The sequence below is a fragment of the Microtus oregoni genome, unplaced genomic scaffold (assembly GCF_018167655.1).
Source record: "Microtus oregoni isolate MIOR12 unplaced genomic scaffold, Mior012 000150F_ref0000365, whole genome shotgun sequence".
NCBI lineage: Eukaryota > Metazoa > Chordata > Mammalia > Rodentia > Cricetidae > Microtus > Microtus oregoni.
In genome coordinates this window covers 376,165-402,800 of record NW_024544800.1, presented here as the reverse complement: position 1 = coordinate 402,800, position 26,636 = coordinate 376,165, and the positions used below count along the sequence as shown (strand labels likewise).

The window sequence follows — 26,636 nt, the reverse complement described above, 5'->3', positions numbered from 1 at the left end:
GTTCAATTCCCAGCAACCACATGGTGGCTCACAACCATCTGTAATGAGATCTGGCGCCCTCTTCTGGCATTCAGGCACACATGGAGGCAGAATGTTGTATACATAATAAATAAATAAAATCTTTAAAAAAAAAAGAAAGAAAAACAAAAAACCCAGGATAGCCAAAACAATCCTATACAATAAAGGATCTTCTGGAGGCATTACCATCCCTGACTTCAAACTCTATTACAGAGCTACAGTAATGAAAACAGTGTGGTACTGGCATAAAAACAGAGAAGTCGACCAATGGAATCGTATAGAAGACCCGGATTTTATCCCACAAACCTATGAACACCTCATTTTCGATAAAGGAGCTAAAAGTATGCAATGGAAGAAAGAAAGCATCTTCAACAAATGGTGCTGGCACAACTGGATGTCAACCTGTAGAAGAATGAAAATAGACCCATATCTCTCACCGTGCACAAAACTCAAGTCCAAATGGATTAAAGACCTCAATATCAGTCCGAACACACTGAACCTGATAGAAGAGAAAGTGGGAAATACCCTACAACAGATGGGCACAGGAGATCGCTTCCTATGTATAACCCCAGAAGCACAGACATTAAGGGCAACATTGAATAAATGAGACCTACTTAAACTGAGAAGCTTCTGTAAAGCAAAGGACACTGTCACTAAGACACAAAGGCAACCTACTGACTGGGAGAAGATCTTCACCAACCCCGCAACAGACAAAGGTCTGATCTCCAAAATATATAGAGAACTCAAGAAACTAGACTTTAAAATGCTAATTAACCCAATTAAAAAATGGGGCACTGAACTGAACAGAGAATTCTCAACAGAAGAAGTTCAAATGGCCAAAAGACACTTAAGGTCGTGCTCAACTTCCTTAGCAATCAGGGAAATGCAAATCAAAACAACTTTGAGATATCATCTTACACCTGTCAGAATGGCTAAACTCAAAAACACCAAGGATAACCTTTGCTGGAGAGGCTGTGGAGGAACGGGTACCCTCATCCATTGCTGGTGGGAATGCAATCTTGTGCAACCACTGTGGAAGTCAGTGTTTCGGTTTCTCAGGAAATTCGGGATCAACTTACCCCTGGACCCAGCAATACCACTCTTGGGAATATACCCAAGAGATGCTCTATCAAATGACAAAAGCATTTGTTCAACTATGTTCATAGCAGTATTATTTGTAATAGCCAGAACCTGGAAACAACCTAGATGCCCTTCAATGGAAGAATGGATGAAGAAAGTATGGAATATATACACGCTAGAGTACTACGCTGCGGTAAAAAACAATGACTTCTCGAATTTTGCATGCAAATGGATGGAAATAGAAAACACTATCCTGAGTGAGGTGTCCCAGACCCAAAAAGATGAATATGGGATGTACTCACTCATAATTGGTTTCTAGCCATAAATAAGGACCACGGAGTCTACAATAGGTGAACCTAAAGAAGCTAAGGAAGAAGGTGAACCGAAGGAAAAACATATAGTTGTCCTCTTCGCCAAGGGAAGTAGACCAAATTTCCGGGGAGAAAATGGGATCTTGGGGGGGGGGGATGGGGGTAAGGGGAGATGGGGAGAGAAAAGGTAGAAGGGAAGGAGGGGGGACCTGGGAAACGGGAGAATTGGGATAAAGGAAAGGTGGATAGGGGAGCACGGAACCACAATTCTTAGTTAAGGGAGCCACTTTAGGGTGGGCAAGCGACTTGACCCTAGAGGGGCTCCCTAGTGCCCAAGATGAGGTTCCCAGTTAGTTCCTTGGGCAGATGAGGATTGGGAACCTGAAATGACCCTATCCTAGAGCAATACTGACGAATATCTTGCATATCATCATAGAATCTTCATCTGGTGATGGATAGAGATCGAGACAGTGACCCACACAGGAGCATTGGACTGAGCTCCCAAGGTCCCAAGGAGGAGCAGAAGGAGGGAGAACATGAGCAAAGAATTCGGGACCACGAGGCGTGCATCCACCCACTGAGACAGAGGAGCTGATCTACGGGGAGCTCACCAAGGCCAGCTGGACTGTGACCGAAAAAGCATGGGATAAAACCGGACTCTCTGAACATGGCGAACAATGAGGGCTGATGAGACACCAAGGACAATGGCAGGGGGTTTTGATCCTACTTAATGTGCTGGCTTTGTGGGAGCCTAGCCAGTTTGGATGTTCACCTTCCTAGATATGGACGGAGAGGACCTAGGACTTACCACAGGGCAGGGAACCCGGACTGCTCTGTGGACTGGAGGGGGAGAAGGGTGGGAGGAGGGGGAGAAGGGGGGGAGGAGGGGGAGAAGGGTGGGAGGAGGGGAAGGGAAATGGGAGGCTGGGAGGAGGTGGAAATTTGTTTTTTGTTTATGTTTTTTTTTCTTCTTTTCGCAATAAAAAAAAAGAAAGAAAGAAAAGGATGCATTGGGGCTAACAGTTCCAAAGAGATACTGTCCATCATGGTGGGGAGGGCATGGCAACAGGGAGAGAATTCCTGTCAGCAGAAGAGGAAAGCTGTCTGATCATATTTTCATCATCACATGAGAAGCAGAGAATAACAGGAAGTTGGACAAGACCATAAATCTTCAAAGCCTGTCCCTCATGACATACTTTCCCCACAAGGCTTCATCTCCTAAAGGTTTCATAAACTTCCAAACAATACCACTAGCTAGGGATTAAGGGTTCAAATCCATGGTCCATGGGAGACTACTTTTTTGTGGGGTGCTTCTTTTTTCAAAACAGGGTTTCTCTGTGTAGCCCTGGCTGTCCTAGAACTCCATAGATCAGGATGGCCTCAAACTCACCTGCCTCTGCCTCCTAAATGCTGGAACTCAAGGTGTGTGCCACCATTACCACACATTGAAAACACATTAAAGTGCCTAACATCAAAATACCAACTGTTGGGCTGCCAAGATGACTCCATGGGTAAAAACATTAAAAACATTTTCTGTACAACCATGTAAGTTCGATGACCTGAATTCAATCTCTAGGACCTATGGAAAGGTAGAGAGAAATGACTGATAAACTTGTCCTCTGATCTCCACATACACCACCAAGGCATGCATGCCCCACCCCTGGGATAATAAAGTTTAAAAGACTTTTGAAAATCCCAACTGTTAAAAAGGATGGGAAGCAACTGAATCATTTGATGCACTGCTGGGAGGCATGCAATTGGTTAAATCGCCTTGGAAAACTGTTTAGTGGCATCTCCTCAAACCTGACACTCACACATTTATCAGTGACCTTGCTGTCTCACCCAGAAGCACATATTCAAGGAGAATAAATGTATCTATTCAGTAAAATAAGCACAAGAACCTTCACATTATTTCTATTCATAAGAGCAAAAAACTGAAACAACTATGTCAACAAAAGGATATATTTTTAAAAATTGAATCATTTTCATATAATGGGATACTGCAAAACAACAAAAGGAAATAGTCTCTAGTCCATGCAAAAATATAGATGAAAATTACAGGTATTATCCTGAGGAAAAGAAATCAAGCTCAGTAGGATATACCGAATTCAACTGGAAAAACAAATGTGGGGGCCAGAGAGGTGGCTTAGCAATCAAGAATACTTCTTGATTTTCAAAGGATCCCAATTCAGTTCCTGGCACCCACATTGACAGTTCATAGCCACCTGCAAATACAGTACTAACGGATCCAGTGGCTTTTGCTGGTCTCTGCAGGTGCCCCGACATGTGACGTACACTTTCAGGCAACCACACAAACAAACTAGTTAGTATTTTAACTTTTAATTTTTCTTTGAAAAAATGAATGTAATAGGATATAACTCATGCCATACAATTTTCCCATAAAATGTATAATTCAATAGATTCTATTATATACAGATATCTGCTACCATACTAAGAGAACATTTCATTACCTCGTGAAGAAACTTGGAACCTTTTCTCAGCTCTTGCATTTCACGAACGACTAATTTATGATCTATTCAAATAGATTCGCATATTCTGAATGTTTCATGTAGATGAAATTATATTGTATGTATGTTTTGTGACTACATTATTTAATATAGACTGTTTCTTTTCTTCAGGGTTTCTCTGTAGCTTTGGAGCCTGTCCTGGAACTAGTTCTTGTAGACCAGGCTGGCCTCAGCCTCATAGAATCTGCCTGCCTCTGCCTCATAAGTGCTGGGATTAAAGGAGTGTGCCACCACCGCCCGGCTCAAATATACTATTTTATTTTACTTATCTATTGATCAATGATAGACATTTGGCTTGTTTCTAGCTTATGGTAATTATGAGGAATGCTGCTATAAATATTTATATAGACATTTTGTCTGTACATATTTTTACTTTTCTTGGGTATGTACCTAGAAGTGGAATTGCTAATAATATGATAACTATGCTTAATCATAGGAGAAGCTGCCAAAATATTTTCCAAAGAATTTGTACATTTTTACATCCCAATTAGTAGTATATAGAGCTTCAAATTTCTTTACCTTATTAGCAATATTTTTTTTAATTCCTGCCACCCTAGTGAGTGTGCGGTGGTAGGTTATGATGGCTTTGATTTTCCTGGTGACTATTTTTCCTGATGACAATGATGTGCATTTTTCAGATAGCTCTTATCTACTGTATAATTTGTCTCATAATTCTAGAGGCCGGGGGGTCCAAAATCAGCGAAGGTATCTATGAGAGCATAACGTGGCAGAAGGTTAAAGGGTAAGCTAGTATGTAACAAGAAGAAACAGGAAGGATAGCTATACCTTTTCAGAACCCACTAACAAGGCAAACTGTGCAGATGTATTTTCTATTTCTATTTCTATTTTCTCTGCTAGCATCTGATTGGCTACACAGTTTGCCTTGGTGCTTTTATATTTGGCCGTTACTATCAAAGAAATACTCTCTTAGCTATCATTCTTCAATCAGTGCACTAAAGATAAAAATATAGAACAAAAGATGACTTGTTTAATATTACTGATATCAACTAGCTGTTGTTTTACAGCAATATGATACAGAAACAGTTCCCATCTGTCACTATATCCATGAATTCTTTTTATTAGTATATCCTAAATAAATATCTATAAATTGTCAAATAAAGAAAAAAAGAGCCCACTAACCCAGTGCCCAATCTAGTCCCTTCAGACTGGAATTCACCCAGAAAAAAAGGATTGATCCATTTTGAATTTTTTTGTATGTGTTATCAGGTAAAATTCCAGTTTCATTCTTTATCATGTAATTGTCTGCTTTGTTTCAAAAGCCAGTCATTCCCTCTGGATAGTCTTTTCTCACTTGTGAAAAATGAGTCTGACATCTATGCATGTCTGTATTCTGGATTATCAATTAGGTCTCATTGGTGTATGCATCTGTTCTTATGGCAGTACCCTAATATCCATCCTTTCATTCCTTTGTAGTAAACTTTGAAATCAGATATTCTTTCAAGATTATTCTCCTTATTCTGTGTAAGTTAACTTTCCATATGAATTTTTGAAACAACTTGTCAGTTTCTTGGGGAAAATATTCCTGATGGGATTATATCAAATCTGAATATCATTTGCCTTCTTAACAGTGTTAAATCTAAGTCTTTAACACTTCATTATATCTTTATTTCTTTTTTTCACTTTTTATTTTTTAAAACAATCTTTTTAATTTTACATACCAATCCCAGTTTCCTCTCCCTCCCCTCCTCCTACTCTCCTCACGTTCCCCCCACCCCACTACCCAACCACTCCTCAGAAAGGGTGAGGCCTCCTATGGGGAATCAACAAAGTCTGTCACATCACTTGAGGCAGGACCAAACCTTCCTCCCTGTATCTAGTCTAAGCAAGGTTTCCATAGGGAATGGACTCCAAAAAGTGAGCTCATGAACCAGGGATGAATACAGTTCCACAACCAGAGGCCCCACACACTGTTCAAGCCACACAACTGTCACCCACATTCAGAGGACCTAGTTCAGTCCTATGCAGGTTCTCCAGCTGTCAGTCCAAAGTCAGTGAGCTCCCACTAGCTCGGGTCAACTGTTTCTGTGAGTATCCCCATCGTGGTCTTGACCCCTTTGCTCATATTATTGCTCCTCCCTCTCTATGAGTGGACTCCAGGAGATTGGCCCAGTGCTCAGCATCTGCTTCCATCAGTTACTGGATGAAGGTTCTATGATGGCAATTAGGGGAGTCACCAATCTGAATACAGGGGAAGACTGGTTCAGGTACCCTGTCCACTATTGCTTTAGAGTGTTAGCTGGAGTCATCCTTGTGGATTCCTGGGAATTTCCCAAGTTCCAGGTTTCTTGATAACTCTATAATGGCTTCTTCTATCAAGATATGTCTTTCCTTGCTCTCCTCTGTCCTTCCCCTAACTTGACTTTCCCAATCCCTCATATTCTCCTCCCCTCTATCCTCTTCCCCTCCCCACTTCCTTTGCACCCTCCCTCTTACCCCTACACTCCCAATTTACTAAGTAGATCTTGTCTATTTCCCCTTTCTAGGGGATCCATGTATGTCTTTCTTAGGGTCCTCCTTGTTACCTGGCTTCTCTGGGGTTGTGGACTGTAGGCTGGTTATTCTTTGCTTTATGTCTAATACCCACTTATGAGTGAGTACATACCATGTTTGTCTTTCTGAGTCTGGGTTACCTTAATCAGGATGGTTTTTTTTTTTTAGTTTCATTCATTTGCCTGCAAATTTCCTGACATAATATTTTTTTTTACCACTGAATAATACTCCATTGTGTAAATGTACCACATTTTCTTTATCCATTCTTTGGTTGATGGGCATCTAGGTTGTTTCCATATTCTGGCTATTATGAATAATGCTCTTATGAACATAGTTGAGCAAATGTCCTTGTACTATGAGTGTGTATCCTTTGGATATATGCCCAAGAATGGTATTGCTGGGTCTTGAGGTAGCTTGATTCCCAATTTTTTGAGAAACTGACATACTGATTTCCAAAGTGACACCCATCAGCAATGGAGGAGTGTTCCCCTTATTCCATCCACATCTTCTCCAACATAAGTCGTCATTAGTGTTTTTTGTCTTAGCCTTTCTGACAGGTGTAAGATGTCTCAGAGTTGTTTTGATTTGCATTTCTCTGATAGCTAAGGATGTGGAGCATTTTCTTAAGTGCCTTTCAGCCATTTTAGATTACTCTGTTGAGAGTTCTCTGCTTAAATCTATACCCCAATTTTTAATTGGATTATTTGGCATTTTGATGTCTAGTTTCTTGAGTTCTTTGTATATTTTGGAGATCAGCCCTCTGTCTGATGTGGGGTTGGCAAAGAAGTTTCCCATTCTGTAGGCTGCCATTTTATCTTGTTAACCCTGTCCTTTGCTTTACAAAAACTTTTCAGTTTCAGGAGGCCCCATTTATTATAGCTTTTCTCAGTATCTGTGCTATTAGTGTTATATTCAGGAAGTGGTCTCCTGTGCCAATGCGTTCAAGGCTACTTCCTACTTTTTCTACTATGAAGTTCAATGTGGCTGGATTCATGTTGGATTCATGTTGACGTCTTTGATCCATTTGAACATAGGTTTTGTGCATGGGGATGAATATGGATTTACTTTCATTCTTCTACATGTACACATCCAGTTATACCAGCATCATTTGTTGAAGATGTTTTCTTTTTCCTATTGCATAATTTTAGCTTCTTTGTCATAACTCAGGTGTCCATAGGTGTGTGGACTGATACCTAGATCTTTGATTCGATTCTATTGGTTCACCTGTCTGGTTTTGTGCCAATACCAAGCTGGTTTTATTACTATAGCCCTATAGTATAACTTGAAGTCAGGGATGGTGATGCCTCCAGAAGTTCCTTTATTGTACAGGATTGTTTTGGCTATCCTGGTTTTTTGTTTTTCCATATGAAGTTGAGTATTGTTCTTTCGGGGTCATTGAAGAATTGTGTTGGGATTTTGATAGGAATTGCATTGAATCTGTAGATTGCTTTTGGTAGGATTGCCAATTTTACTGTGTTGTCCTACCTATCAAAGAGCATAGGAGATCTTTCCATTTTCTGATATCTTCTTAGATTTCTTTCTTCAAAGACTTTATTTCTATGGTATTTATGTGTAAGTCATATATCAACACAGCATTAACTGATCAAATCAAGGTTAATTAACATTTTTATCTGTTGAATTATCTCAAGTCAAGAAAAAAGCAGGCTAGCTAAAGGATAGAAACAGTACCATTTAGTTTTCATGCAGGTACACTGAAATCTAGTGTCTGTTACTATGAATGGACCTCTTCCCAATGATTTTATCAAAGTGATACTCTACATTGTCATTTGTAAAATGTTATTTCCCTAATTATGAAGGTTGTCCAAACATTGGCACATTAATTTATACAATAAAATAGTTATATTTGTTATATATTAAAATTTTAGCAAATGATATTCGTTTTTGTTAATATAAGTAATCTCAGAAGAAAAATCTTTAGATGTTCTTTGGTAAGCTACCATCTCATAGTGATGAAAACAGTGTTTTAATATTCTAACACTTGGGCTGGAAAGATGGATCAGAGGTTAAGGTAACTGACTGCTCTTCCAGAGGATCCAGATTTAATTCTCAGCACCCACATGGAAGCTCATAAGCATCTGTAACTTCAGTTCTAGGGGATCCAATGCCTTTGTCTAGCCTCCACAGCTACCAGATGTAGTGCATAGACATGCATGCAGACAAACACCTATAAACATGAAATTAAAAAAATAAATCTAAAATAATTTATTTCAAACATGTGCTTGAAATATCAAGTTTAATATTGGCAAAAATAATGCTACTATTCTTAAAGGAACAGCTTTCTTTTGTTAATTTTAGCTAAAATATTTAGTCAGATGCCTAAATTTGAATGCCTGTGCTTTATTATCTATTCTTTAAAGTAAAATTATGCTTCAAAAATAAAGCACTAATTTTAATGATTAGAAAAGAATTTAAAGCTTCAGAGCCATACATAAGAACCAAAGAAGACAATGAAAAATCATCTGACTTTGGCGTTGGCTCACCAACATTCCTAAGATCAAGTTAGTGATCACAACTGGGGCCTAAGTTTTCCTAGGACTGCCACAAAGTCGTTTGATAAAAAAGACTTGGACTGAGTATGTTGTAGAATGTGCTGCGAAGGGTCCACACTGGCCTTCACGCCACTGTTCCTAGAAAGTGTTGTAGTGTCTTGTAAAGAGTAGTTGAAGCCAGGTGATTGGACACCAGGAAGGAGTAAAAGAAAAAAACAAAACACCAGGAAAGGTTGAAAAACTAGAACAGCTGAAAAATTATTGAAGAAATGAACGTTCTTTGCAACCAGAGTAAACTCATTTGGAAAACTGTGCAAAACTGAAAGAACCCACTAAAGTTTCTATAAATTTAATGGTAGTATTATTTAGGAGGTAACATAAAACTGTAGGCAAATCATGTTCTAACTTCAGTACTAATGATGACAGGTATAGAAGTTTCCTATCTATGGCTGTGATTATAAATTACAATTTATTTTGCAGATTGAAATCTGAAAATCCAAATCGCAAAATTCTCCAAAATCCAAACATTTTAGGATAGATATAATTCCACAAGGGGAAAATTCTACATTTGACCTCATATGACCAGTCAGAGTAAAAACCAAAGAGTACTAAAGATATTATATAAGCTGAGTACATTGGTTCACACCTATAATTCCAGTACTCAAGAGGTGGGGAGCGGAGGAGGATGAATTCAGGGCCAACCTTGACTTCATACCAAAACCTGTCTAAAAAGTGAGGGGAAAGCCTGCAAAATGGCAAGATAGGTAAAAGGGCTTGCTGTCAATCCTGATGACCTGAGTTTGATCCCTAGGATGCATATGGTAGGTGGAGAGAACCAACCCCTGCAAGTTGTCCTCTAAACTCCAGTTGCCTGCACACATATAAATAAATAGAAGGAAAAGGAAGAAAGGAGAGATAAAGGAGGGAGAAAGGCAGAAAAGACATATACAAAATTACCTTCATGTTCTGCATAGACATGGAGAGATGTCTAGGAACAAATGAATTTTGTCTTTAGATTTTGTCTAATTCTCAATATATTTCATAAATATGCAAGTATTCAAAATCTAGAAAACTCTGAAATACTTCTGCTCCTAAGCATTTTCAGAAAGGGCGCTCTCTTGTGTAGCAGTTTTCTCCATGATCAAAACTTTTCATCTTGGAAGGAAGTTCATTAAACCCAGGATATTAAAGGGAGTGCAACAATAGGATATTTTAAGACAGGATGTATATTCAAAGACCAGTGCAACACCAGGATATCCTAAGGGGGACTCATTAAAACACAGGGTGGTTGTAGGGAGTTAAAACAATGGGATGTTCTAAGGCAAAGTAAAACCTCCCTGCTGTAGACAAACTCCTTAAAATCAGGAAGTAAACAACTTACTGGCTTTAAGAAGTCCCTGAAACTGGCCAGATGCACTGGGTCCTTCCCTCCTGAAGCATATTTAAGCAGTAAGAACTTCTGAGAGATATTCTTAAGCTGAGCTGCCTGGAAGAAGCAGAGATGAGCAAGCTGCCTAGAAGATGCTCAGAACAACTGAACTACCTTGAAAGGGCACTCTCGAACCTGTGAGATGCTCGCAGTTTGTGCAGTGCACTCCAGATTTCCAGCTTGTGTGAGCTGTCACTCATGCTGGGGTGGGCTTTTGATAATGCAGCTGTCTTTGAGTCATTTCTGCTCCTGTAAGTGACCCCTCAATGATATTTCTGTAAGTGATACCAATAAAACTCATTGGTTCACCAAGCTGGTCTTTGGTAGTATCCTTACTTTGGTGTATCTTCAGTTCCCTGTCTGGCATGAGTGGATGTTTTGTCACATCTCCCTAGGAATAGTGACACATGATAATTAATCCAGCATTTTATTTATGACTAATTAGCCCTTTGTTATTTTGCAGCTTTTGTACTAAAATGAGAACATTCCATGAACAAAAAGTTAACTTGATGAACTCTCTAGCTGATTATGATGGCACATACTGTAATCCTAGCGGATGCAAGACAGAAAGTTTTAGAACAACCTGAACTTTACAAGGAGACTATCTCAAACAAACCAAAACACAACACAGCAAATCATTCTGAACTCTAGTCAAATAGTGGTTCAAAGCAGACTTAGGATATAGAAATTCATCCGGTTGTTAATGAGGTTTAGAGATACTTCATTCTGTTTATTGTACTTACTCTATACCTTAAAACGTTTTAAACAGGATCCTGCACTGTAGTTCAGGCTGGCTTTCAATTCTCAATGATCCTGCCCTCAGCATCCCAAGGCCAAGATTGCAGGTGTGTAGCACCATACCTAGTGCACCACCATGCCATGCTACTGCACTCAGCTACCTCAAACATTCATTCAACAGAAGGTAAATGAAACCGTCTCACAAAATATGCTGTATGTCATCTGAAATAAGATTCTTTCCGTGAGGAGAACTATCGGCCTAACAAATGAAACAAATTTGCAAACTCTTTTGCTCAAAGTAAAACCAGTTAGTTCATACAGCATTGTATTTTCTGTTTAATTGCGCTATGGCAGTGAACACGGATATAAGTTCAAGCTCAAAGGAGGCAAGTAAGAATCTTATCAACAGCAGCAGAGAATTTTCAGCCCAGTTACAAGCATGGCAACAGAACTTGCAGAATATAAAAGAAATGCTAGTAAATGCATTACAGATAATAAATAATAAATAGCAAAGATGGTGATGTGTTTATAGATAATAAAATGTTGAGAATCTATTGCTAGAGACTGCGATGACCTTCCAATTGTAAGTGAAATCAGTTTTTCCTTATGGGAAGACCTGTCCACTTAGGTTAGCCCAGGAGGCAGTACTAACGTGCAGTAACAGAAAATGTTATACTTTGCCTTTTCTTTAGGAGACTTCTCGGGTGATCACTGTGGAACAATGCTTCTGTTGTATGAGTTTGAAGTTAAGACCAAAACGAATGACCCATCGCTGTACAGCTTCCTGGATTCAGTATGGAAAATGCCTGATATAGAAAGCAGAACACTTGAAACAATAGCGTGTAAGTGCTTTATTTCTGCTCGTGTAAGGTTAGTGCCCATTTAGATCCTACTGTTTTCTCTCTGCTGACCTTGAGCTAGAAAATGATTTTTTTTTCTAATAGTACTTTGTTTCTCCCTCTGCGATGACATTCTTAAACTGTTTTGAACTGGAATAATTTATGTGTTTATCTAGATATTTTCACTCTATGTGATTGTAACCTCACTAGAGTCGTTAGCAATAGTTACATATATGTATTCTACTAATAAATCTTAGTGGAAAACACTGCTCACAATAGGTGCTCAAATATATTATATATGTGGAATTTAGTTATGTAACTACATGATAGGGGAAGCTCAAACTTTAGAAAGTTGGTTTTATTTAGGCAGCTAGAAATCATAACTAGCTACTTTGATGATCAAAAGATGACTCGACCTTAGTAATTTGCTAAAATCTATAGAGCAATTTGGAAATATTTAAATATTTGATGCAGTATTACATTTTATTTAGTGTGTGTGTGTGTGTGTGTGTGAGAGAGAGAGAGAGAGAGAGAGAGAGAGAGAGAGAGAAAGAGAGAAAGAGAGGGGGAGAGAGAATCTTGCTCCATTAGAGAGTGCAGGTTGTCGCTGTGCATGCAAACTGCAATGAATAAGATCATGGTGGTGCTGACAGCCATTTCCCTTCCCTCTTCTAGTACTAGCTATGGATAAGCCTGCACACTATCCTGCTATTGCACGGAAGGCATTGACAAGACTTTTATTCATCCACAAAAATAAACAGCCAATTGATGTTTTGAAATACAGGTTAGTAAATGTAATTTGACACCTAAATCAGGGTTTTTTTGGAAGTCAAAAAAATTGTAATCAGTGTCTCATAAGTCATCCACAATAATCAGCTGGGCCAACATAGAAGATGATAGCGAAACTAGCCTGTGAACTGCTCTGTAGTAAGAATTATATTAGACATTAGACACTGGGGAATGTTAAGGAAGATCAAGTAATCTGCTGTTCCTGGGAGAGAAAAAAGGGGTGTATCTTGATTTTCATTGTCTAGTTATATAATAAAATATTTCTATGTATCTTTCTTCCTTCATGTCATTGGCTGAATATCCAAAGTGATCAGAAATTAGTAGCCACCACTCAACTTCAACAGCTTTTCTTTGTTTTCTTCTTTTTACCTACTACTTGTCTTTAAGTAACAATAATAGGTGATATGGGGGGTTTTCTCTTGAAAAATTTGTGACAGTCTTTCTGTTCTAAGAAGTGAGATTTCCATTTCTTTACAATTTAAATCCCAGTTCCTTTGTCCAGTTAGAGAAGTAGCATGATCCTTTAAATGCCCATAAGTTGAATCAGCTCATAGAATATGACAGTGGCATAATTTGGCCAGCAAAATGGTGCAGCAGATGAAAGTGCCTGTTCTCAGATCTGAAGATCTGAGTTCAACCTCCAGGATTCACATAGTGGGAAGAGAGAACCATCTCTAGAAAATCGTCCCCTGACCTCCTTATGAGCAGACGCATATGTACACAGATATGCACACACACACACACAAACTTAAACAATTCCTCCATGAAGGAAATGCAAGGTTGTCTAAAAAGACATCACAGGCATGATCAAAGGAAGGACTGGTGGACCTCTATTACGCCTTCAGAAATCTGTCTTCCAAGTTAGAAGCAAGAGAAAATGGAGGAAAGCAGAAATGCTGTGAAGCTCTTGGTGTAGATGAGACTCAAATTTGACTTCTTAGCCCTAGGGCCATTGATTTCATTCCTTATGGGATGACTCTTCTCTTTTTGTTTTTCAGTGAATGCATGCGCAACTTGATTGAACTCTTGATGTCAGATGCAGTATCAAGTATAGTTCTGTATTCTCTGAGAGAGATTTGGGACCATTTAAAAAATGCTCTGAGCCTCATTAGCCAAACTGTAAGTCAAAGAGCAATATTAAACTTTGAGCTGATTTTAAGGAGCCAATGTGTCTTGTATAATAGAATTCATATAGAATGATACTTTCTTTTTTTTAATTTTTTAATTTATTTATTTATTAAAGATTTCTGTCTCTTCCCCGCCACCGCCTCCCATTTCCCTCCCCCTCCCCCAATTAAGTCCCCCCCCCCTCAGCCCGAAAAGCAATCAGGGTTCCCTGTCCTGTGGGAAGTCCAAGGAACCCCCACCTCCATCCAGGTCTAGTAAGTTGAGCATCCAAACTGCCTAGGCTCCCACAAAGTCAGTGTGTGCAGTAGGATCAGAAACCCATTGCCATTTTTCTTGAGTTCTCAGTAGTCCTCATTGTCCGCTATGTTCAGAGAGTCCGGTTTTATCCCAGGCTTTTCCAGACCCAGGCCAGCTGGTCTTGGTGAGTTCCCAGTAGAACCTCCCCATTGTCTAAGTGTGTGGGTGCACCCCTCGCGGTCCTGAGTTCCTTGCTCGTGCTCTCTCTCCTTCTGCTCCTGATTTGGACCTTGAGATTTCAGTCCTGTGCTCCAATGTGGGTCTCTGTCTCTGTCTCCTTTCATCACTTGCTGAAGGTTAATATTCAGGAGGATGCCTTTATGTTTTTCTTTGGGTTCTCCTTATTTAGCTTCTCTAGGATCACTAATTATAGGCTCAATGTCCTTGGTTTATGGCTAGAAACCAAATATGAGTGAGTACATCCCATGTTCCTCTTTTTGGGTCTGGCTTACCTCACTCAGGATAGTGTTTTCTATATCCGTCCATTTGCATGCAAAATTCAAGAAGTCATTGTTTTTTACTGCTGAGTAGTACTCTAATATGTATATATTCCACACTTTCTTCATCCATTCTTCCATTGAAGGGCATCTAGGTTGTTTCCAGGTTCTGGCTATTACAAACAATGCTGCCATGAACATAGTTGAGCATATAATTTTGTTGTATGATAGGGCCTCTCTTGGGTATATTCCCAAGAGTGGTATTGCCGGGTCCAGGGGTAGGTTGATCCCAAATTTCCTGAGAAACTGCCACACTGCTTTCCAAAGTGGTTGCACAAGTTTGCATTCCCACCAGCAATGGATGAGTGTACCCCTTTCTCCACAACCTCTCCAGAAAAGGCTATCTTTGGTGTTTTTTATTTTAGCCATTCTGACAGGTGTAAGATGGTATCTTAAAGTTGTCTTAATTTGCATTTCCCTGATCGCTAAGGAAGTTGAGCATGACCTTAAGTGTCTTTTGGCCATTTGAACTTCTTCTGTTGAGAATTTTCTGTTCAGCTCAGTGCCCCATTTTATAATTGGGTTGATTAGTCTTTTACGGTCTAGTTTCTTGAGATCTTTATATATTTTGGAGATCAGACCTTTGTCAGTTGCGGGGCTGGTGAAGATCTTCTCCCAGTAAGTGGGTTGCCTTTGTGTCTTAGTGACCATGTCCTTTGCTTTAGAGAAGCTTCTCAATCTCAGGAGGTCCCATTTATTCAATGAGGTCCTTAATGTCTGTGCTGCTGGGGTTGTACATAAGAAGTGGTCTCCTGTGCCCATGTGTTGTAGAGTACTTCCCACTTTCTCTTCTATCAGGTTCAGTGTGTTCGAACTGATAATGAGGTCTTTAATCCATTTGGACTTGAGTTTTGTGCATGGTGATAGATACGGATCTATTTTCATTCTTCTACAGGTTGACATAGAATGATACTTTCTGATAAGAGTTTTGTGGTGAATTTATATTACAAGGAAGATACATACTACAAAGTATTTATGAATTATAAATAGTTAATGGTAGGAATTTTCTAGTATAAGTTTTCTAAGGAATAGGTTTTTATAGTGATATATTATTTGTGTTTTAATAAATAAAGCTTGCCTAAAGAGCAGTACAAAGCAGCCACACTAGTCAGCCATACAGGCCAGGCCCTGGTTGCATACATCTATAATCCCAGCAGCCACACTAGTTAGCCATACAGGCCGGGCAGTAGTGGTGCACACCTTTAATCCCAGCCCTAGAGAGGAATATAAAACAGAAGGAGACAAGTCTCACCCCCAGTCTCAATCTGAGGATTTATAGAGGCAGGATTGCCCATTTGTTTATTTTTAGCCTTCTCATGGGACTCCTTTCCTCCTACTGGGTTGCCTCATCCAGCCCTAATATGAGGGTTTGTGGCAGGTCTTATTGTATGCTGTTATGCTGGGTTTGGTGGATATCCCTGAAGGGACAGAGAAGCAATGGATCTGGGGGAGAGGGAAGGTAGAGGCAAAAAGAGGAGAGATTGTGGTTGGAATATATTGTATAAGAGAAAAATAAAGAAAAAGGGAAAAAAGAAAATCTACTTTCATTTTAAAATTTCAAGCTAAAAATAAGAATGAAATACTGGTAAAGTGATAGCATAGAAGAACCTCAAAGGAGTTTATATGCCAGTATCTGCAGTTCATGATGTGATATAGTAGGATGCCAACCTAGAGCAAACTATCAGTGACTAGAGGAACCTCTAATTCTCCTGTAACAATTAAATTCTGACCTATCTGAATTTAAAGATGGGAAAGCTTCAGCACTGAACAATTTGGATGTCTTTTCTTTTGCAACCCTCTAGTAAGAGGGAAAAATCATCTTCTAAGACAGGAGCTGCATCCTGCCCTTCAGCTATGTTTTCTATATAAAGTAGACTTACTGTAACTCCATATTGACTATTTGTCAATCTGCATGGTTCCATGAGAGACTTCTTCCACAGCTGCTCTAAGGAACTTGCTTTTACCACCTCTATTACATCACACTACAGTTCCAGTCCCCGTCCCTCATCTCTTAGAGAGCCTGGTGTTTCCTACTTTTCTGATGCGTTTCCTGTCTGTTATTGCTCATACCCTGAAACATGACCATATGCTTAGCTTTTTATACAGAGAGTAATTTAGTGACTCTGTTAGCTCTTTATCTTCTATGTTTTGCTTTTTTATTGAATGTGCTATATATCTGCTTTGTTTTAAATACTCCAGAGAAAAGTCTCCATTTATCATTTTTCATTATCTATTAAGCTGATAACTTTTATCAGCTACCTCCATACATTGGCAAAATGCCTATTACACAAATACAAAATACAAAACCTCTGCCTAATACATCATGTTACAGTTTGCTTTTTTTTTTTTTTTTTTTTTTTGGTTTTTGGTTTTTCAGGATCGAATTTCTCTGTGTAACAGTCCTGGCTATCGTGGAACTTCCTTGGTAGACTTGACTGACCTCAGACTCACAGAGATCCTCCTGCCTCTACCTCCCAAGTGCTGGGATTAAAGGCGTGCGCCACCACTGCCTGGCCATGTTTTACTTTTAGATCATTATCTCATGATTCCCCCACAGTGATTCTATAGACAGTGACACTACTATTTATCTTGGGTTTACAATTAAAGACATTTTTAAATTCAAAAAAATCAAGGCACTCATTCAGATAAAAATCATTTGTAGTTAACGAATGGGAGTCAGATCTAGAAGCCAGGTCTTAGTTTGGACTGCTATAGTGAGATATCATAGACTGGGTGCATTATAATTTAGGCTAGCAAGATGGCTCGATGAGTAAAAGTTCTTGCCACATAAACATGACGGCCTGAGTTTGATGCTGAGAACTTATGACAGAAGAAGAGAGCCAATTCCCAAGAGTTGTCCTCTAACCTCCATATGCATGCTGGGGTATACATGTGCTCCATCTCAATGCACATGCACACACACTCACTCACACACACACACACACACACACACACACACACACACACACACACACATATATATATACATATATATTAATTATATATATATTAATAATAAAGAAATATTTTTTTTTGGTTTTTCAAGACAGGGTTTCTCTGTGGTTTTGGAGCCTGTCCTGGAACTAGCTCTTGTAGACCAGGCTGGTCTCGAACTCACAAAGATCTGCCTGCCTCTGCCTCCCAAGTGCTGGGATTAAAGGCGTGCGCCACCACCGCCCGGCATAAAGAAATATTTTTAAATAGAAATTTACTTTCCTCAACTTTTTCTCAGCCGAGAAGTCCCTGAGATTAAGGCCTAATGCAGTCTCTGTAAGAGCCTGCTCCCTCATTGATGAGATCATTTTTTACTGTAACCTCAGATGGCAGAAACGACAAGGTATCGCTCTAGGATTTTTTAGACTTGCACTAACCCTATTTCTGAAGACTGCCATTATTATCTAACCACTTCTTGATGATCCAAACTTCTAATATTGGCACTTTGAAGGTTAGGACTTTAACATGTGACTTGGGAGGCTATATAAACATTCAGTCAATTGCCTCTAATTCCTGGACTCATTCTACAAGAACAGACATCTTTACCAGTTTTTGCTAGGAAATCTCGGGTCATATGAGAAGCTTGGGTTTCTATTCAGAGCTAGTAGCAATGAAAAAGCCCAGTGGGGAGGGGATCACATTATAAGTAGGCATTCCTATGTACTCTAATAATAGGTTCATAATCTAGATTCTTTTTAAAGAATCAGGTTGTTTAGACTCCTTAACTAAATTTTTATTTTGAAATAATTATACTTAAGAAATAACATAGCAATCTTGTATACTCTTTACGTAGCTTCCCCCAAATAATAATACCTTACAAAACAACAACACAACATCATTATCAAAAGCCAAGTATGGTGACACATACTCATAATCCCAGCACACAGGACATGGAGGTATGAAAGTTAGGAGTTGAAGGCCATACTCTACTACATAGAGAGTTTGAGTCCAATCTGTGCTACGTATATACCTGCCTCAAAACCTAAGAAAGAAAAAAAGAAAATCACAACCAAAATGTTGGCATTATTTCAAGCAACACAGAGAACATCTCCATCAGCACAGATATCCTTGTTGCCCTTTTATGCCTCCCACTTCTCTCAGACCCAGCTTTAAAAATAACCAACTACTAGCACATTGCCAGTTTCTATATTCTATAACTTTGTCATTCCAAGACTGTTATCTAAATGGAGTCATACACACACATACACACACACACTCAGCTTTGGAAAAGGATAACATATAACCTTCTGAAATTGGTGTTTTCGACTCATCATCATTCTCTGGAGGTTCATCAAGTTATTATGTGTCACAGTAGGATAAATCTGTATGGCTCCACTTACATGAAGTACCAAGAGTGGTAAAATTGATAAATATCAAAAATAGAGTGGTGGTGGTTGCTAGGGACAGGGCCCAGGAAATTTGAGTTTTTAAGATTAAAGCAGTTTTGTAGGTGGGGGTAGTGGTGATAATAGCCCAGCAATGTGAATGTGAAGTGTACACTTAAAAGTACTCAGGTAGTAAACTGTGCTGTAGTTTACTACTATTTTTTAAAGCCAAAGAAAAAATCTTTAGCACATATTGTAACATTTTGGTCATCTCGGAAATATTAAGTGGTTGTCTTTTTTGTTGTTCAGTGGAAGATATTCTGAGTTCTTAGTTTAGTGAATTTTTTTTACTGAAATATAGACATTTTATGTCACCTTGAGACCTTGAATCTCATTTAGCCTTCTGTTTTAGCTGGCTTTTTCTAGCACCACAGTGCAGGGGAGGATGCTTGCCCCTGGTGCTTCCAAACAGAAGCCCTGCACCAGCACTCACACACATGCGCACAAGTGTTACACATACAACACACTTAAACATACGTTTTTGTCCACTTGGCCTCTGTTGATGCTTGAAGCAAAGGACTCCTTGTTCCTGTGGGTCCCTTTACTAGAGAGAACATATTGTTTTTGTTTGCATCTGATTTTGGTCTCTAGTATCTCGTCTGGGGATATGTAAAGCAAAAGAATACCCAGGGATCCTACAACAGTAAGTTTTTCCCTAGAACCTGTGACCTATCTAGTCTGAGGTTGGTCACTTTAATGTGAGGTGTGGATTCCATCTCATGGAGTGGGCCTTAAATTCAATCAAAATGTAATGGGCTACTGCCATCACACCTGTGCTATTTCACCTGTATATGATGCAGGCAGGTGAATGTGGTAGGCCAAAGGCTTTGTACGTGGGTGACACTGATAATAGCTTCCCTCCTTCAGTAGCTTGCAGAGCACCTTCCAGCATATGAGTATTGGTCAGTAGGAGTAAAGCTTCTTTCTAATTGAGCACCAGTTTGATTTCTCTTACATTCAGTGACATAAATAAATGGTGTCTTCAGATTGTGGAGAAATAGCCTTGGCAATAGCCTGTGATGTTTGTAGAGGTCTATAAGACCTCTTTGGCCAATGAATCAGCAACATGTAACCCATTCCTAGCACTGAAGGTTTTAATTTGTGGCATAAGATGTCTAGTTGAGACCTTGTCTACCTCATTATATGGTGACTCCATTTAAATTCCTTTATATATGTATACGTTTTAGGAAATGACTATAGTAATAGATTTCCTTATACTTTTCAAAAAGGCCTTTAGTGTTAGCTTCCCTCCCCATATTTCTTCCTTTATGCTGTTTTCCAGTTCCTCGCCTCATTTAATACTTCTAGTCTTCTTTATCTCTTTATAATGCTGTATTCTCTTTTCCTTCCATTAGAAGATTCCCTCCTCTCCTCTGAGGCCATACTAGCCACCTGACCTCTGGATATTCTGAATGAAACACACATATTCTTTATATATTATGGACACTAACTATTAGTTATATAATTGATAAAGTTTTTCCCGTTCTGCAGGCTTCTAATTGCTAGAATGGTGATGTCCTTTGCTGTACAGAAGCTTTTAGCTTCATGAGGTCCTGTTTCTTTTTTTTTTCCTTTTTTTCTTGAATTTTATTGAGTTATGCATTTTTCTCTTCTCCCCTCCCTTCCTCTCCCCTCCCCTTCTACCTTCTTCCATGGTCCCCATGCTCCCAATTTACCCAGGAGATATTTATCCAGAAAATTGTCCATTTCCTTTAGGTTTTCCAATTTTGTGGAGTACAGGTTTTGGAACTATGACCTAATGACTCTCTGGATTTCCTTCATGTCTGTAGTTTTGTACCCCTTTTTGTTTCTGATTTTGTTAATTTGGATATTCTCTTTCTGCCTTTTGGTTATTTTGGATAAAGGTTTGTCTACTTTGTTGATTTTTTTTCAAAGAGCCAACTCTTTGTCTCATTGATTCTTTGCATTGTTTTCTTTGTTTCGATTTTGTTGAATTCAGCTCTCATTTTGATTATTTCCTGCCATCTAGTTCTCTTGGGTGAGTTTGCTTCTTTTGGTTCTAGAGTTTTCAAATGTTCTGCTAACTCACTAGTGTGGGATTTTTCCAGCTTTTTTATGTAGGCATTTAGCGCTATGAACTTTCCTCTTTTTTTTTTTTTTCCACCCCATCCCCAAGATCCCATTTTCTCCCCGGAAATTTGGTCTACTTCCCTTAGCGAAGAGGACAACTATATGTTTTTCCTTGGGTTCACCTTCTTACTTAGCTTCTTTAGGTTCACCTCTTGTAGACTCCGTGGTCCTTATTTATGGCTAGAAACCAATTATGAGTGAGTACATCCCATATTCATCTTTTTGGGTCTGGGACACCTCACTCAGGATAGTGTTTTCTATTTCCATCCATTTGCATGCAAAATTCGAGAAGTCATTGTTTTTTACTGCAGCGTAGTACTCTAGTGTGTATATATTCCATACTTTCTTCATCCATTCTTCCATTGAAGGGCATCTAGGTTGTTTCCAGGTTCTGGCTATTACAAATAATACTGCTATGAACATAGTTGAACAAATGCTTTTGTCATTTGATAAAGCATCTCTTGGGTATATTCCCAAGAGTGGTATTGCTGGGTCCAGGGGTAAGTTGATCCCGAATTTCCTGAGAAACCGAAACACTGACTTCCACAGTGGTTGCACAAGATTGCATTCCCACCAGCAATGGATGAGGGTACCCGTTCCTCCACAGCCTCTCCAGCAAAGGTTATCCTTGGTGTTTTTGACTTTAGCCATTCTGACAGGTGTAAGATGATATCTCAAAGTTGTTTTGATTTGCATTTCCCTGATTGCTAAGGAAGTTGAACACGACCTTAAGTGTCTTTTGGCCATTTGAACTTCTTCTGTTGAGAATTCTCTGTTCAGTTCAGTGCCCCATTTTTTAATTGGGTTAATTAGCATTTTAAAGTCTAGTTTCTTGAGTTCTCTATATATTTTGGAGATCAGACCTTTGTCTGTTGTGGGGTTGGTGAAAATCTTCTCCCAGTCAGTAGGCTGCCTTTGTGTCTTAGTGACCATGTCCTTTGCTTTACAGAAGCTTCTCAGTTTAAGTAGGTCCCATTTATTCAATGTTGCCCTTAATGTCTGTGCTTCTGGGGTTATACATAGGAAGCGATCTCCTGTGCCCATCTGTTGTAGGGTATTTCCCACTTTCTCTTCTATCAGGTTCAGTGTGTTCGGGCTGATATTGAGGTCTTTAATCCATTTGGACTTGAGTTTTGTGCACGGTGAGAGATATGGGTCTATTTTCATTCTTCTACAGGTTGACATCCAGTTGTGCCAGCACCATTTGTTGAAGATGCTTTCTTTCTTCCATTGTATACTTTTAGCTCCTTTATCGAAAATGAGGTGTTCATAGGTTTGTGGGATAAAATCCGGGTCTTCTATACGATTCCATTGGTCGACTTCTCTGTTTTTATGCCAGTACCACACTGTTTTCATTACTGTAGCTCTGTAATAGAGTTTGAAGTCAGGGATGGTAATGCCTCCAGAAGATCCTTTATTGTATAGGATTGTTTTGGCTATCCTGGGTTTTTTGTTTTTCCATATAAAGTTGATTATTGTCTTCTCCAGATCTGTGAAGAATTTTGATGGGATCTTGATGGGGATTGCATTGAATCTATAAATTGCCTTAGGTAGAATTGCCATTTTTACTATGTTGATCCTCCCAATCCAAGAGCAAGGGAGGTCCATCCATTTTTTGGTATCCTCTTCAATTTCTTTCTTCAATGCCTTAAAGTTCTTGTCAAATAGATCTTTCACTTCCTTGGTTAGATTTACCCCTAGATATTTTATGCTGTTTGTGGCTATCGTGAATGGTGAAGCTTCTCTGATTTCCCTCTCTGCTTCCATATCCTTTGTGTATAAGAGGGCGACTGATTTTTTGGAGTTGATCTTGTATCCTGCCACATTACTAAAGCTGTTTATCAGCTGTATAAGTTCTTTGGTGGAGTTTTGGGGGTCGCTTATGTACACTATCATATCATCTGCAAATAACGAAAGTTTAACTTCTTCCTTTCCAATTCGAATCCCCTTGATCCCATTATGTTGTCTTATTGCTATTGCTAGAACTTCAAGCACTATATTGAAGAGGTATGGCGAGAGTGGACAGCCTTGCCGTGTTCCTGAGTTAAGTGGGATGGCTTTGAGTTTCTCTCCGTTTAATTTGATGTTAGCTGTCGGTTTGCTGTATATAGCTTTTATTATATTTAGGTATGACCCTTGTATCCCTAATCTCTCCAAGACTTTTAACATAAATGGATGTTGAATTTTGTCAAATGCTTTTTCAGCATCTAATGAAATGATCATATGGTTTTTTTCTTTCAGTTTATTTATATGCTGGATTACATTGATAGATTTTCGTATGTTGAACCAGCCCTGCATCTGAGGAATGAAGCCTACTTGATCATAATGGATAATTTTTCGGATGTGTTCTTGGATTCGATTTGCCAGTATTTTGTTGAGAATTTTTGCGTGGATATTCATGAGTGAGATTGGCCTGTAGTTCTCTTTCCTGGTTGAGTCTTTGAGTGGTTTTGGTATCAGAGTAATTGTGGCTTCATAAAAGGAATTTGGTAATGACCCTTCTGTTTCTATATTGTGGAATACATTAAGGAGTATAGGTATTAGGTCTTCTTGGAAATTCTGGTAGAATTCTGCATTGAAACCATCTGGTCCTGGGCTTTTTTTGGTAGGGAGGTTTTTGATAACAGCTTCTAATTCTTCGCGACTTACAGGTCTGTTTAGATTGTTCACCTGGTCCTGGTTTAGTTTTGGTAAATGGTATTTATCTAAAAAAAGCGTCCATTTCTTTTACATTTTCCAGTTTTGTGGCATACAGGCTTTTGTAGTAAGATCTAATGACTCTCTGAATTTCCTCTGTGTCTGTGGTTATGTCCCCCTTTTCATTTCTGATCTTATTAATTTGCGTGTTCTCTCTCTGTCGTTTGATTAGTTTGGATAGGGGTTTATCAATCTTGTTGATTTTCTCCAGGAACCAGCTTTTTGTTTCATTGATTCTTTGGATTGTTTTCTGTGTTTCTATTTTGTTGATTTCAGCCCTCAATTTGATTATTTCCAGTCTTCTACTCCTCCTAGGTGAGTCTGCTTCTTTTTTTTCTAGAGCTTTCAAGTGGGCTGTTAAGTCTCCAATATGTGCTTTCTCTGTTTTCTTTAGGTGGGCACTTAGTGCTATGAACTTTCCTCTCAGGACTGCTTTCATAGTGTCCCATAAGTTCGAGTATGTTGTTTCTTTATTTTCATTGAATTCAAGGAAGACTTTAATTTCTTTCTTTATTTCTTCCTTAATCCAGGTATGGTTCAGTAGTTGACTGTTCAGTTTCCATGAGTTTGTAGGCTTTCTGGGGGTAGCATTGTTGTTGAATTCTAACTTTAATCCATGGTGATCTGATAAGACACAGGTGGTTACTAATATTTTTTTGTAACTGTGTAAGTTAGCTTTGTTACCAAGTATATGGTCAATTTTCGAGAAGGTTCCATGAGCTGCAGAGAAGAAGGTATATTCTTTCCTCTTTGGGTGGAATAATCTATAGATGTCTGTTAAGTCCATTTGCTTCATTACCTCCATTAATTCTCTAATTTCTCTGTTAGGTTTCTGTCTGATTGACCTGTCCATTGGTGAGAGAGGAGTGTTGAAGTCTCCTACTATTAGTGTGTGCGGTTTGATGTCTGCCTTGAGTTTTAGTAATGTTTCTTTTACGTACGTGGGTGCTTTTATATTAGGGGCATAGATATTCAGGATTGAGACTTCTTCCTGATGAATTGTTCCTGTTATGAGTATAAAATGTCCCTCTCCATCTCTTCTGATTGATTTAAGTTTGAAGTCAACTTTGTTAGAAATTAGTATGGCCACACCTGCTTGTTTCTTAGGTCCATTTGCTTGATAAGCCTTTTCCCAGCCCTTTACTCTGAGTAGGTGCCTGTCTTTGTGGTTGAGGTGTGTTTCTTGTAGACAGCAGAATGTTGGATCCTGTTTTCTTATCCAATTTCTTAGCCTGTGCCTTTTTATAGGTGAGTTGAGCCCATTGATATTAAGTGATATTAATGACCAGTGGTTGTTAACTCCGGTCACTTTTTTAGTAGTAGGGTTTGTGTGTTTTCCTTCTTTGATTGGCGCTGGTGAAGAGTCTCTAGATGTCTGAGTTATTGTGGTCATTGTTGGACTCCTTGGTTAGTGATTTTCCTTCTATTATTTTCTGTAAGGCTGGATTTGTGGCTACGTATTGTTTAAATTTGTTTTTATCCTGGAAAATTTTGTTTTCTCCATTTATAGTGAATGAAAGTTTGGCTGGATATAGTAGTCTGGGCTTGCATCCGTGGTCTCTTAGTTTTTGGAGAACATCTATCCAGGACCTTCTGGCTTTCATGGTTTCCATAGAGAAGTCAGGTGTAAGTCTGATAGGTTTACCTTTATAAGTAACTTGGCCTTTTTCCTTTGCGGCTCTTAATATTCTTTCTTTATTCTGTATATTTTGTGTTTTGATTATTATATGGCGAGGGGATGTTTTCTTTTGATCCAGCCTATTTGGTGTTCTGTATGCTTCTTGAACCTTCATAGGTACATCTGTCTTCAGTTTGGGAAAGTTTTCTTCTATAATTTTATTAAGTATATTTTCTGTACCGTTGAGCTGCACTTCTTCTCCTTCTTCTACTCCAATTATTCTTAGGTTTAGTCTTTTTATTGTGTCCCATATTTCCTGAATGTTTTGTGATGAGAGTTTGTTGGACTTGCTGTTTTCTTTGATCAGAGTGTTTATTTTCTCTATGTTATCCTCAGAATCTGAGATTCTTTCTTCTATCTCTTGTATTCTGCTGGTTATACTTGATTCTGTAGTCTCTATTCGTTTACCTAGATTTTCCATGTCCAGCCGGCCCTCTGTTTGTGTTTTCTTCTTTGCCTCCATTTCAGTTTTCAAGTCATGAACTGTTTCCTTTATCTGCTTGATTGTTTTTCCTTGGTTTCCTAGGGTATCATTCACTGATTTACTCAATTCCTCGAACTTTCTATTATACTTCTCATCCATTTCCATAAGGGCGTTTTTTATATGCTGTTTAAGGGTGTCAATCACTTTCATGAAGTCAGTTTTTTCTACTTCTTCTTGATTAAGGTGTTCATGTCCTCCTGTTGTGGGGTCACTGGCTTCTGGTGGTTTCGTGTTGTTTTTCAGATTGTTGGGAGAATTCCTGCATTGGCGTCTGCCCATCTCTTCCTCCCAATACTCCCCTTTGGATCTTCTTTTACAGGATCAGGTCTTCTTGCCCACTGATGTACCTTCCCAGTGATGTCACTCCCCAGAGATGTTTCTCCACAATGATGTTTCACTCGGTGCCCAGATCGAAACTCTGCGCGCTGCTTGGTTAGCTCGCGAACAAAGGGCCCACCCCGCTCGCTGTGGGCAGGCTATGGGAACAAAGGAGCTACCGGCCACCCCTTTGTCCTCCTGGTTCGGATTCGGTCCCAGCGTCCTAGCAGGCTGGGCAGGGAGGCGCTATGCCCCAAAGGAGGGAGAGAGGGAGGGCTGAACTTTCCTCTTAACACTGCTTTCATTGTGTCTTA

General features: G+C 39.1%; 1 protein-coding gene across 1 annotated transcript in view; it reads left to right on the top strand.

Moving 5' to 3' along the window:
* The window catches only part of LOC121444962 (testis-expressed protein 11-like), a 301,690-nt gene that overhangs the window by 261,362 nt on the left and 13,692 nt on the right, over window positions 1-26,636 (top strand). Inside the window, exons 25-27 of the mRNA XM_041646923.1 lie at window positions 11,818-11,967; window positions 12,640-12,748; window positions 13,752-13,872. Coding sequence (XP_041502857.1) covers window positions 11,818-11,967; window positions 12,640-12,748; window positions 13,752-13,872 — 380 coding nt within the window. The remainder of the gene's footprint in view (window positions 1-11,817; window positions 11,968-12,639; window positions 12,749-13,751; window positions 13,873-26,636) is intronic.